This window comes from Zingiber officinale, chromosome 4A (assembly GCF_018446385.1).
Source record: "Zingiber officinale cultivar Zhangliang chromosome 4A, Zo_v1.1, whole genome shotgun sequence".
Taxonomy (NCBI): domain Eukaryota; kingdom Viridiplantae; phylum Streptophyta; class Magnoliopsida; order Zingiberales; family Zingiberaceae; genus Zingiber; species Zingiber officinale.
The window spans coordinates 98,883,160-98,894,987 of NC_055992.1; the positions used below are offsets into that span (position 1 = coordinate 98,883,160).

Sequence of the window (11,828 nt, forward strand, 5' to 3'; positions counted from 1 at the left end):
CCCCATGCCGACAATGGTGGTGGCTAGGAGGAGACCGTCCTTATCTTAGGCATGGCCACTGATAGATCACGTAATGAAACGAGTGGAGTGTCCATTCCTTGACCATAGACAAAGACTATCATATTTTAGTAAAAAATGATTAATTGACTTGGGGTGGGAGGGTTCTCCGAGGGTATCCATCTGTCAGGAATGGATCTATTGTGTTATTTTAATAAGTCCGTTATGCTCTAATCAACTCGGCATCATGTGGTGACGACAAAGACTACCATAGGCTCGTATTAGAGGTTATCATGTGTTCTAGGAATATCAAATTTGGCTTAGATCGAGAGAGACAGTCCAAAAAATTTCCACTTGAATAATTTTTAGAACCACTTTACCCTTCAAGTCAATTCAATTTTCAGAGATTTAGGACGATATAGCTAATTAGTTAAGACCACTAATCAGCAAGAAGAACGAGATTCTAACGATATAAAATTTCTTCTACAGGTTCGATATGTCATCACTTGTTATGCAGTGGATCCGGGCAGCTCTGGATCCTCCGCTTGCTGTCGGCCAGGCCCGCCATGGCGGAGGTGCCGCGGGTCGATGCCGGTCGCTGCTTGATGGGGGGATACTGGTCAGCATTCCAACTGCGGGAGGATCATGCCTTGTTGCCTCATTGTCGATACCAAATAAGGTATATAAAGTTAAAAAACAAAGAGTTGTTGATTATGACTAAAAGACCTGTGAGTTCTATTAAGGATGACAGAAGACCACTAATATAAGGGAGGTCTCAAAGAGTAGAACATTAGGAGTCACGAAAGAGCCGTTTTTATATCGATCATAAAAGGGATACAATCATAATACTCAACGCTAGCACACACTACAATACATTCAACAACTTGAGTATGTAGGTTAACATGACATTTGCTCAACCAAATTTAAGAAGTTTTACATTCAAGGCATATCGGCCATATTGCTACTCTCTGACGTCCATATTAAGCTGGATGAATGAATTGTGCATCAGTCTCCTTCCTTGGCGGCATATGTCTCGGTCGATATCGGTTTTGATAAGGAAAATCCAGGAAAGAGCCGCTGTTTTCAATTATGAGCAAACAATGAATCAACATATTTACACTAAGAATGAAAGGGGGAAAAAAAAGTAGAATAAATGTGTACATTTAGTCTCCTTTTCTCATTGGCTTTTCGTCGATGATTTGGCCAATTGGTTGGTTTAGAGCCCGTGAGAGATATCCAATCCTCAGTGATCTCTTTCTTGGTGAGTGACACTCTCAATTCTATCTTCTTTTTCTTCTCCTCTTCTCCATGTTCATCTTTTTGTTTGCTCCTTGATCGAAGAACTCTCTCACCGGACGAGATATCCGCCTTGAATTCCCTTGTTCTTTTCTTCCCTCCCTTCTCTTGTTTCACAACACTCTCCTCCTCCTTAAGAGCGAAGTTGTTCGCGACGAGATGTGGATGACCATCCATGTCTAGCAGCGTCGCGCTCTAGAAATGAATGGGAAGAATTGTTACTCGACAAAGAGGGAAGAACATGAAAATCAAGTAGACTTTTCAGATGGTGAAATTGAAGTTGAATAAATGAAAAATAGAGGATGCTACTTGAGGTCAAGAGATACAATGAATTACTTACTATTTGACTAATATTAATAAATATAAATTATAAAATTGTTTCCTTAAAATATGGAATAGAATGCAATAATTCCTAGCTGCCAAACTTATTCCTTTCTAATTAGAATCCTTCCGTTACCTTCTTACTTAACAAAATAATAATAATAAAAATATCACCTAATTAATTTTAAAAATAAAATTTAGGTTCAAATATGTCAAATTGATTACTATGCCTTTATTTTAAAAATATATACATTTATTTGTATTATTTTCAATTTCGATACTCAATTCAATTGTGTGTTTTACTTAATGAAATCATAACTAATTGTAAACCAACTATTGAAAAAAACTATCATCTTACTTTTTAAAAAAAAAAAAACTTTTTTTTATATGAATGATATTAATTTATTGAAAGTGCATACCTTTTCCTTCTATTGCTTATCTATAAACAAAAGTTAAACTTAATCTTGATGTGTCATATATTCTTCAATACCATAAACAAACAATTAATCATTTTTTTTAAAATAAACATTTCTAGCGCGGTCTATTACTTATACCGATCTCAGAAGTCGGTATTATTAGTAAATATTAGAGAACAAATCGATTTAGATTGTCATATAATACGACAATCGGTATACCACCAAACAATAATGATGAATTTGTTATTAATTTAGATAACAACTAATAGCTTATCGCACTACTCGATCGATAATGCGAGCAAGTTCTTTCTAATCACTATATTAATTCTCACTTATGTATATGTCTCCGTTACTATCACTTTGAATAAGGAAACTATGGGGGAGAGTTGTTTTCATTCATGAACAAATCAAGAATCAAATTCTAGGACACTATATATATATATGAACTTATTTTTTTTAAGATTTCTAGTTATGTCTATTGATGAATTAAAGTCAGTAAATTTGTATAGAATATTGTATTTGATTGTATTGTTGAATCTGAATAATTAATTTACATGCACAATTGATTGTTGGTTGATGCTTGACAAATCCATTTTATGATGTAAAATTGAAGAGCTAGCCCAGAGCTTGTTTCAGTGGCTGGCGTCAGATGCAGTGGATTGACTCACCCACTTGCCGGCGACAGTATCAGGCGAGCACTTCACAATGTTCTGCATCAGACTAGCATCGTCTTGGACCAGAGCAGCATCCTCTGCCTGCAGCTTACCTGAAGTCACTTTTTCGATCGCGATCAGCTCATCGAGGACTTCCTTGATGCTCGGCCTCAGGTCCCCGTCCGCCTGCAAACACCTGAATGCCAATTCGGCGACCATGGTGATCCTCATTCGAGTCACCTCGTCGTTCGGGTGCCAGAGCTCCGGGTCGACCAAATCGGCCAACTCATGGTTTTGAATCTTAGCGATTGCCATGTTTGCTAAATTTATGTCACTCCTTTCTCTCCGGAGGTCGATAGGCGGCTTCGAAGATATGAGCTCAATTAGCACCACGCCGAAGCTATAGACATCGCTCTTCCCTGAGAGTTGGTAGCACCGGTGGTACTCGGGGTCGACGTACCCCGGCGTGCCTTGCGGAGCCGTCGAGACGTGCGTGGCGTCCATCGGAAAGAGGCGGGAAAGCCCGAAGTCTGCAATTTTAACATGGAAGCTATTGTCTAGCAAAATGTTGGTGGTCTTGATGTCGCGGTGTATGATCGGAGGATCTACCGCGTGAAGGTACGCGAGAGCATCCGCCGTCTCGATGGCTATCAGTAGCCGCATCGGCCAGGTGAGAATTCGCTCGGCCGCGCGACTACCGTGGAGGTGGTCGGCGACGGTGCCGTTCGGTATGAACTCATAGACGAGGAGGAGCTCGGGGCTGTGGTGCGAAGTAGAGCCGTAGAGGCTGACGAGGTTCTGGTGGTGAAGAAGGGAGAGGATCTTAACCTCGTTCACGAACTGCTCGACGCTCCTACAGTTTTTACCGTATAAGCACTTGACGGCGACGGTCCGACCATCCCGGAGCTTCCCTAATTAAATAGCAAAAAGAACCAGACGAGATTTAGCCAAATTAATTAATTAAGATCGTGCTGAAGCAGAGAACTCATGCATGATCATCGGATGAAGATTGAACCTTTGTACACAGTGCCAAAGCCTCCGTCCCCGAGCTCTCTGGATGAGTCAAAGCGATCGGTGGCCTCCTCGAGCTCATCGTAGGAGAAGACGTGGGTCTGGAAGTGATCCATGAGCACGTCAGGATCCTTCAACGAAAGTTTGGAGGGTCTCGAGCTTCTCCCGGATTTCAGCCATCTCCAGAAGAGGAAGATGACGGCGCCGGCGAGGGCGACGAAACCAGCCGATCCAACAGCGACTGTGTGAGGAAAATTAATCATCGTCAGTCTGAACATTTTGAATGTTAATTAACAAAGCAAGATAAGATCTTGCCTTACCTGCTATTAATTTCCTAGTCGACCACCACTTGATCCCTCCTGCAGCATCATCGATCACAGTTATGAAATCGACTGAATTGAATGCGTTTAATTACCAGACATCGAAATTGACCAGTTCAATCTCAGATACTCACTTTGGCAGCTTCGGCGGTGGACTCCGTGAGGGCACATGCAGATGAAACCCGGCATCGGTGAGGTGGTGCCGTTATCGTACCCGCACCGGCCGCCGGTTTCGTCGCACGTCTGGCAGCTCCGAACAGTCCAATTCGCCACCCATCCGGCGGTCAACAAGGCGGTGAAGTTACTTCCGAGGCTCACGTCAGAGTATCCCAGCACCGGCACAATCGAGAAGCTACAGTTGCTGGGCGTGCGGTTGGCGACGTACTCGCCGGCGAACAGGGCCGGGGACGCGAACCCAGGGCAAGACATGTTTTGGTACCGATTACCCGGGTTGGAGCAGTTGAGGAGGAATAAGATTCGCTTGTTGGATAGGCTGAGGGCGAAGGGGTGCGCGTCGGTGGCGTTGGTGGCGACGACGAGCCTGCAGAATTCATCGGCGCCGCCGGCCAGAGCGAAGTGGACGGACTGGTTGGAGTAGAAGATCTGTCGGACGAGGAAGTCGAAGCCGAAGAAGATCGAGAAGAGCGTGCCGGTTTCGTTGTGGCAAGTGAGTCCGAAGGAAGAAAGAGGGTCGCCGCCGCAGAAACTCGGCTGGTGGCCGGAGATCCAGAAGGGGTACCGGACAGAGTGGTTGCCGCATAGCTGAGGAGCGCAAGAGTCGTAGCTAGGCGTGGGAGGAGCTTGCTGCTGCAGTGTTCGTTGCACAGAAGAAAGAAAGAAGAAGAAGAAGGAGGTAAGGAGGGAGAGGTCGTTGAGCAGCCACATGATCGATCTTTCTTTCTTTCTTTCTCTCTCCTCAGCTAGCGAGGATCTAATCTTCTTCTTCCGCCTTGTAATTATGGAGGTCTGAGTTTGACTTTCAAAGGGACAGTGAATCGTTGACTTTTGGAATGAGGAGACGGCTAGCTGTTGGATCGCGATTTGGATCCGACCGAATTAATTTGCTAGCAACAAGATGTTTAAGGAAAAGTTCAAGAATAAATATATAAAATCATGATCCATCATTCCATTTTTTTTTATGAATCTCATCATTTTATATCTATCCTTAATTTTTTTTTTTATTGAACACATCATTTTTCTTAATTTGCGTGATTTTTGCGAGGGATGGAAGAGAGAAAGTTGCGTGCTTGAGTCTTTGGTTGATGCTCTGCAATTGAACTTCATGCTTTGACGATACTGTCGTGCTGACTGGTGCGCTCTACGAGAGAACAAGTCAAACACGAGACTATGATATCCGTGCAAGAAGCAAAGTACATACTTCATTCGTATTTCCATGGAGATTTCTCGCGTGGTCGAGACTAGTAGAGAGGTGTTGCCTAGAAGTACATGGAAGTAAGTGGGAAGGTATTCTACGGGTAAGAAAAAAAAAAATCAAAAACCCTAAATTAAGTAAATGGACTTTTTTAAAAAAAAAAATACGCCGTACTAAATATTTTATTTTGAGATGTTTTTTTTAACTTCCAATGTTATTGTAACAGTTATGATTAGCTGTGCTATAACATATAGAAACTTGAATAGTTATTACAATATTTCCTCGGATGGATTTAGTAGTTAGTGCATGAGGTGTTGTCATCATGAGGTCTGAGTTTGAATCTCAGCAAAGTCGAGTTAAATGTCTCCCTTATGTGCTAGTCACTATTCCAAAGACTAATAGTCGCTCGTGATTTACCTTCTCCGTGTTGATCCTGAGATAGATTGGAACGAACATATTCGTCTTTTGCCACTTTGAATAGTTATTACAATCATTATTAGATAACTAGTGATTTTAATCCATATAAAATAATTTTAATAAAGTTTATTATTATTATTATTATTATTTGACTAAATTAGAGTTTATGATTTAGAATTTAAAATTTTAGTAAAACGGTTTATTTTTCATGTTCTAGTAGTTATCAAGTAGTTTCTACATATTATAATATCGGTTTACCAAGTAACTTTTACACACTGTTGTTAAATCCTAAACTCTAAATACCGAAATAGTTGATTTTTCATAATATGACAACTACCGAGTAGCTTATACATCTTATAACAACTATCAAGTAACTTCTACACCTAGTTAAATATTAAATCTTAAAATTTTAAATCCTAACTCCTAAATTGCGAACAATATTATATCAAAATATTCTTTATAAATTTTGTCAAAATTATTTCTTTCATCGAAATCACTTTAAATTAATTAAAATCATTTAAAAGTAGTTGTAGTAGCCCGTCCTAACTGCTACAATAACTTATAACTTTGAAAGTAAGAAATAATATTGTAGCCGCTAACAATGCTTAGATAAGAGTTATTTTAGGAATAAAAAATTTTATGAGTGTCTTTTGTTTTTTTTTTTTTTTTTGTGTGTGGAAAAAGAGACGCTTTCAATGATTTGTATAATTTGCGATTTTTCTTCTACTTTTCACACCTCTGTAACACATTATACAAAGATTCAAGATGAAGCATGTAACATAGATGTGCACATTATACAAAGATTCAAGATGAAGCATGTAACATAGATGTGAACCTAAAGTTTGAGTGTTGACCACAATTAAAATTTAAAAGAAATAGAATCGTATTCGATCATTAAATGGTTGATGTAACTGATGAAGCAGCTAGGACATTAACACTTTTTGTTGGTGATTTGTCGATGATCTAACAATTTTTATTCATAGGCTGGCAATCAGATCATTTGCTGACCCACTGGACATTAAAAGAACAACTTTCTGGAGGGTTTTGATAGCTTAAAACGTAGAGGATGTTCTTTAGGTTCAGCCAATCTTTGTTTTACCAATTCTGGAAGGAGCATTTTGTTCCTCGCCCTTCCTCTGTAACTCGATAAAGTTACGCCCAACAACGATATGCATCTTGTGCTAAATGAGTGACCAAAGAATTCAGCTTCTGACTCCCAACAAACAATGTGTCTTCCGATAATAGAACCCGTACCGTTTCTTGATCATTTTAGCCTATGTATTTACTATATCTTTACAAATTTGTTAAGATCACAAATTCCTCTCATACCGTCGTTAGAATACCGCAAACACACACAAAAAGAAAAGAAAAACAAATTACAATAAGAAAAAAAAGATAAGTGGCATCTCGATCTTCCCTAATCTTTTGCAATAATGATATAGAGAAGTCTAGAATCCCACCTACTAAAAGAATTCTCTAAAAGGGTCTTTTTCCTTCTCCTACAACTTACAAATGAACCTCAATTTTCTAGGCTCTAGAATGCTTTGGTTAAAGCATTCTTAGTCTTGACCATCATTAAATAAAATCATCTAAACAAATCCTAAAAAAACCTACATTAAGTTCTAATCTTCCTCTATAGTTAAGGCAAATGATAGCATAAGCTAAGCAACATGAACCAAAATGAATAAATAAAAACAGTAAATAGATTAATTAACGAGGATTTTAGATAGTTTCTTTATTTACAAAGATAAATTTATTTTCTTCATCTGATCATAAAATATCAAAAAAAAAAGGATAAAAAGAATAGGCTCAAGTTGTTAGAACAGTGCAATAATGGCAGTGCAAAGAACCTTTGAAGTGAAGATACTGTCAAGAACCTAATTTTTGAACTCCCTTATCTGAAACCATTCACCATCTTTCTATCCTTCTGAAGAAAAAAAAGCTGATGCATATTTATGTTACCCGACTCGAATCTGTTTCATTGCTAATTAATACGTATCGATCCAATAAGTAATCGATGACTAATCGAAACAGGATATTGTAGATTGAATTCACTTACTTGGTTGAGAGCTTCTCTTTGGAAGATTTACATGATCATGAGTTGGGGGGAATGAAGCCTGGTCCGAAACTAATTCGTATCTACGAGCCGTCTTCAGTCTGTTGGCTTCGAACCAGACAACACTCCCCTCAACTACGACAAGTTAAATCAGTTGCCAATCGACTCAGAGAAGGAGAAGAAGAGACACGAAGACGACATGGTAGTATTTTCCATGGTTGCTTTTATAGGTGAAGAAGAAGAAGAGGAATCCCTTCAGACCATGACTTGGAGTCCACTTTCAGTAAGGGCTTTCCCATTTTATACATAATGAGCAATTAATTAACTGGCTCATGGCTTAACAATCTAACTAACTAACTACATAGTCTAAGTCAACTCAGGTGCCAATTAAGCTAAGTCAACACTCTTCGCGATAACATAAGTGAATCTCAGCTCGGGTTCAAGTTACTTGACTTAGTCATGACCGTTCTTCGCACGAAAACCGTTTGTGGTTGTGTACCGGTACCGGTGCTAGTCGTCGGTGTTTGAGATATTGTCGGAATTCGATTTGATTAGGGTCTGACTAAGCTGTGGACTGCTACACTTTATTCTGTAGGTGAAGATTGTGCTTTTGCTTGCCACTGGGGAAAAGGAAAGATGGTGGTGTGATGAGGGGTTGCTGAAGAACCTTGAGCAAATGGGGAAGCACACGCCAAGTTGTGATTCCAAGCTTAATCATCAAGCAACACACAAGGCAGAAAGCCTTTTGTGTCATTGTGTGTGTGTGTGCGCGCGCATGACTGAGAAAGGAACCAAAAGGTGTCAAAGATTGTGTCGTGTTACCTTCGGTATCGATCGCGTGGCACGGATCGTAAAGCAGGGGTCTTCGCGCACGAGTCCTAGAGCTCATGAGTCTAAAAGTGGACCTCTTTGAAGCTACAACCTCTAATCGAAGGTGTCGATTGTTAGTTATCTTACGGTTGAACCGGTTCGAACGAATGAACCGGCCAATGGGTTTTTTTGGATAGGAGATCGAAGTAGACCTCGATGTGTATGCAGTTTTGTGCCATTGCAGTGTGAGCATTGTGGGACAAGCTTGTGTAGTATGAGATGTCCTTCCATTTTGTAAAAGGTAAATCTGGAGCAGGTTTAGTCGTACAGTTCTGGCATGTGTAATATGCAAAGGTTATACGCTTGATCACGATGCTCATCCAATCTGCTCAAAGGAAAAGTAACAAAGGAATTGTTTTCTGAAACAAAAAATTTAATAATAATAATAATAATAATAATAAACTCATCAGAAAGTCATTGGAGAAAACGCTCCACTCCGCGGAACACAATCATTAACATTCCCGATTCCTCCATGAAACCTGAAATTAATTAATCAAACGATTAATTAAAAAGCTTGTTGCACGTTGATATCCCTCTTTTTTACAAAGTACGATTACATTCGATCTAAAAAAGTTTTTTTCTCTCTTTTTCTCTATTGAGAAAAAATGGGTAGTAGACTCGTTCAGCATTCACATTTTGTTTTTTTTAATATCCAGGTATTCAATTTTACGATCAAACTAATTCTACGATCAAAATAATTTTGAAATTGATCCATAAATTTTTCATCGACCATTACAAAAATAATATATCATGTATGAGATTTAAACCCTCATTCTCAAGGAGCTCGTTCCACCTTTTACTATCACACCGTAATAACATTCACATTTGAATGGAGATGAATTTAGAACTACCTCAGAAATCGTTACATTAAAATAATATGTATTATTTTCAGGATCTTCTATGTTTTCTATCCAATAACATTTTACACCTATATTTAAAAAATAATATTTAACCCTCTTTTTACCAAAAGTAAAAATCTTATAAAAAAGATAATTATGTTTTTTTTTATCATTTTTCAAGAATAATAAAGAGAAAAAGTAAATATTAAATTGACTATTATATCATTCGATAAAAATTTTCACAAAATTCATATATATACAAACATAAACAATAAAAAAAAATAATTTTAAAAGGGATAATCAGTCAAATACTCATTCCATCACTCTCACCAAATTAAAAAAGAGTCAAAATTTTAAATTGATGAATCAAAATCAAATAAAGATGAAACAAAATTTATTATTAAAAATCTCCTCCTCATCATCAAATGTGGTATACAATGAAATATGAGTGATTTTAATTTATTAATTTAAAATTCAACTCTTTTTTGATTTAGTAAAGATGGTGAAATAAATTTTTAACCGATTATATTTTTCAATTATTTATGCTAATATATGTGTGAAGATTATTAACGAATGATATAATAGTCAATTTAATATAATAATAATAAAACTTAGAAGATAATTATCTTTTATAAAACTTTTGATAAGCAAAGTAAAATATTATTTTTTAAATACGGATAAAAGGTTAAAGATATTTTATTTTATTTTTCCTTACTTGCAAGGATACCCACAGAAAGTAAAAGTTATTCTTATTTATCAAACAAGGTAATTTAATACAAAATTTATTTTCTAACACAAAATTTCAATAACACAGATCGAAACAAACTTGAGCAAAAATTAAAATATTAGACAAGAAATTGTAGGTGGCAAAACTCCTGGAAGCTGGGCAATTGCATAACTCCGAGCTTCGTCTGATGTCAGATGGTTCCCAATTCAAAGGAACTCCGTCCTGATGACGCTTTCTACCTCGTTTCTGTGAATCTCTTGAACAATCTGATAGTCGTAGGGGGAAAACCATCTTTTGTAACCTGAGAACAGAGATTATTAAATTCATAAAATCATAAAAACACAATAACAGAACTTGAACTCGAAGAGAAAATTTAGGTGTTTGAAAAGAATCACCTAGCCTGGAATGTTTAAGATTAGTGAAAAGTTGCAATCAAGTAAAATATAAAATTAGTTGAGGCTATCAAAAAGGGAAGAAAAACTGGAAACGAATGGAGTTGGACCGTTTTATTAAGGGATCAACTTGTATAGATTACGGTAAATTACCGTACCATATAGCTAAAGTTTCTTAATACTCAAATCTTGTACCCGAGTTTTAAAATTACTAAATAACGTACCTCATATCTATTTTACCCCTCTTTAATGTTCTCCAATCAATTGCTACATTGGATCAACCAATCGATTAGGAATGATTTTATGATCCTAAACTCTAAATTCTAAAATATGATTTGTGTTCAAAAATGTTCTCAATATAGTATGTCAAATTAGGACATGAATATAATAAAAAGAATTAACGAACACATAAGACCTGCTTCTATGTGATTTTGAGCTCTTTTGATCCATCAGCCTTTTTGGCCAAAACAAGTGATGGATCTAAAGATCTCAGAATAATATGAAATCAGGTTCTATGTGTTTAGTTTTCTTGATTATATTTACCCACTCGAATATGTCCGAAAAATCTTATTCGTGTTAAAAAAATCATTGCTTTCAATCAGGAGCGTAGTCAAGATTTACCATTAGAGGAGGCGAATTCAATAAATTTAAAAAATTAATACAACATAAAATTAAATTATCTAATTCTAAAATTCAAAAATATTTTTAAAAATATAAATTATTTAAAAACATTAGTGTAGGTCGACTTTCACAAACTAAAAGCTTAAATTTTGAATTTAAATAGTTGAAAATTAATTTTAAATCAACTATAACTCAAAGTCGAAGAATCATCTGTGACCTCATTTCCTCATAATATTTAACATTCTTATGTTTGAGACTTCCATTTCGATCTAAATAACTATCAACCTACTAAAATAACGTTCATAATTTTTCAATTCAATTAATAAATAACCTGTTTCTTGTTGACATGATTTTTTAAAAAAAAAACAAAGGGGAAAAAGAGTTGAGTAATTTGAATTAGTCGAACAAATTCTATTTTTTAGAATTTTAAAATAAGATGAAAATTTAATCCAATCAATAGAGTGAGAGCTTGTGGGGTTCCTTAACCCATTGACCTTGGTTTGTTGGTTCCAGACATTAT

The 11,828-nt window shown here is 36.9% G+C and overlaps 2 protein-coding genes and 1 long non-coding RNA gene across 3 annotated transcripts; all 3 read right to left on the reverse strand.

The window, feature by feature from the left end:
- Positions 1-932: 932 nt before the first annotated feature.
- Positions 933-1,627, reverse strand: LOC121973481. Its single transcript, XM_042524902.1, has 2 exons — positions 1,159-1,627; positions 933-1,074 (listed from the first exon to the last, which is right to left on the reverse strand). The coding sequence occupies exons 1-2, from the start codon at positions 1,468-1,470 to the stop codon at positions 1,003-1,005; spliced, it is 384 nt and encodes a 127-aa protein (XP_042380836.1). The 5' UTR covers positions 1,471-1,627; the 3' UTR covers positions 933-1,002.
- Positions 1,628-2,517: 890 nt separating this feature from the next.
- Positions 2,518-4,962, reverse strand: LOC121970311 (LEAF RUST 10 DISEASE-RESISTANCE LOCUS RECEPTOR-LIKE PROTEIN KINASE-like 1.2). The gene is made up of 4 exons (XM_042520925.1): positions 4,149-4,962; positions 4,015-4,053; positions 3,699-3,935; positions 2,518-3,594 (listed from the first exon to the last, which is right to left on the reverse strand). The coding sequence occupies exons 1-4, from the start codon at positions 4,897-4,899 to the stop codon at positions 2,663-2,665; spliced, it is 1,959 nt and encodes a 652-aa protein (XP_042376859.1). The 5' UTR covers positions 4,900-4,962; the 3' UTR covers positions 2,518-2,662.
- A 2,545-nt stretch (positions 4,963-7,507) lies between these two features.
- On the reverse strand, positions 7,508-8,052 carry LOC121973482. Its single transcript, XR_006109629.1, has 2 exons — positions 7,863-8,052; positions 7,508-7,776 (listed from the first exon to the last, which is right to left on the reverse strand). It is a non-coding gene; the product is annotated as an uncharacterized LOC121973482 (long non-coding RNA).
- Positions 8,053-11,828: the final 3,776 nt, after the last annotated feature.

Excerpts from the sequence above, each read along its gene's own strand:
- LOC121973481 (XM_042524902.1), bottom strand. The coding sequence starts at position 1,470 with ATGGATGGTCATCCACATCTCGTCGCGAACAACTTCGCTCTTAAGGAG. Across the intron at positions 1,075-1,158 it reads ATGAGAAAAGGAGACTAAAT|CGGCTCTTTCCTGGATTTTC; the intron begins GTACACATTTAT and ends AATTGAAAACAG.
- LOC121970311 (XM_042520925.1), bottom strand. The coding sequence starts at position 4,899 with ATGTGGCTGCTCAACGACCTCTCCCTCCTTACCTCCTTCTTCTTCTTC. Across the intron at positions 3,936-4,014 it reads GACTAGGAAATTAATAGCAG|TCGCTGTTGGATCGGCTGGT; the intron begins GTAAGGCAAGAT and ends TTCCTCACACAG. Across the intron at positions 3,595-3,698 it reads CTTTGGCACTGTGTACAAAG|GGAAGCTCCGGGATGGTCGG; the intron begins GTTCAATCTTCA and ends CTATTTAATTAG.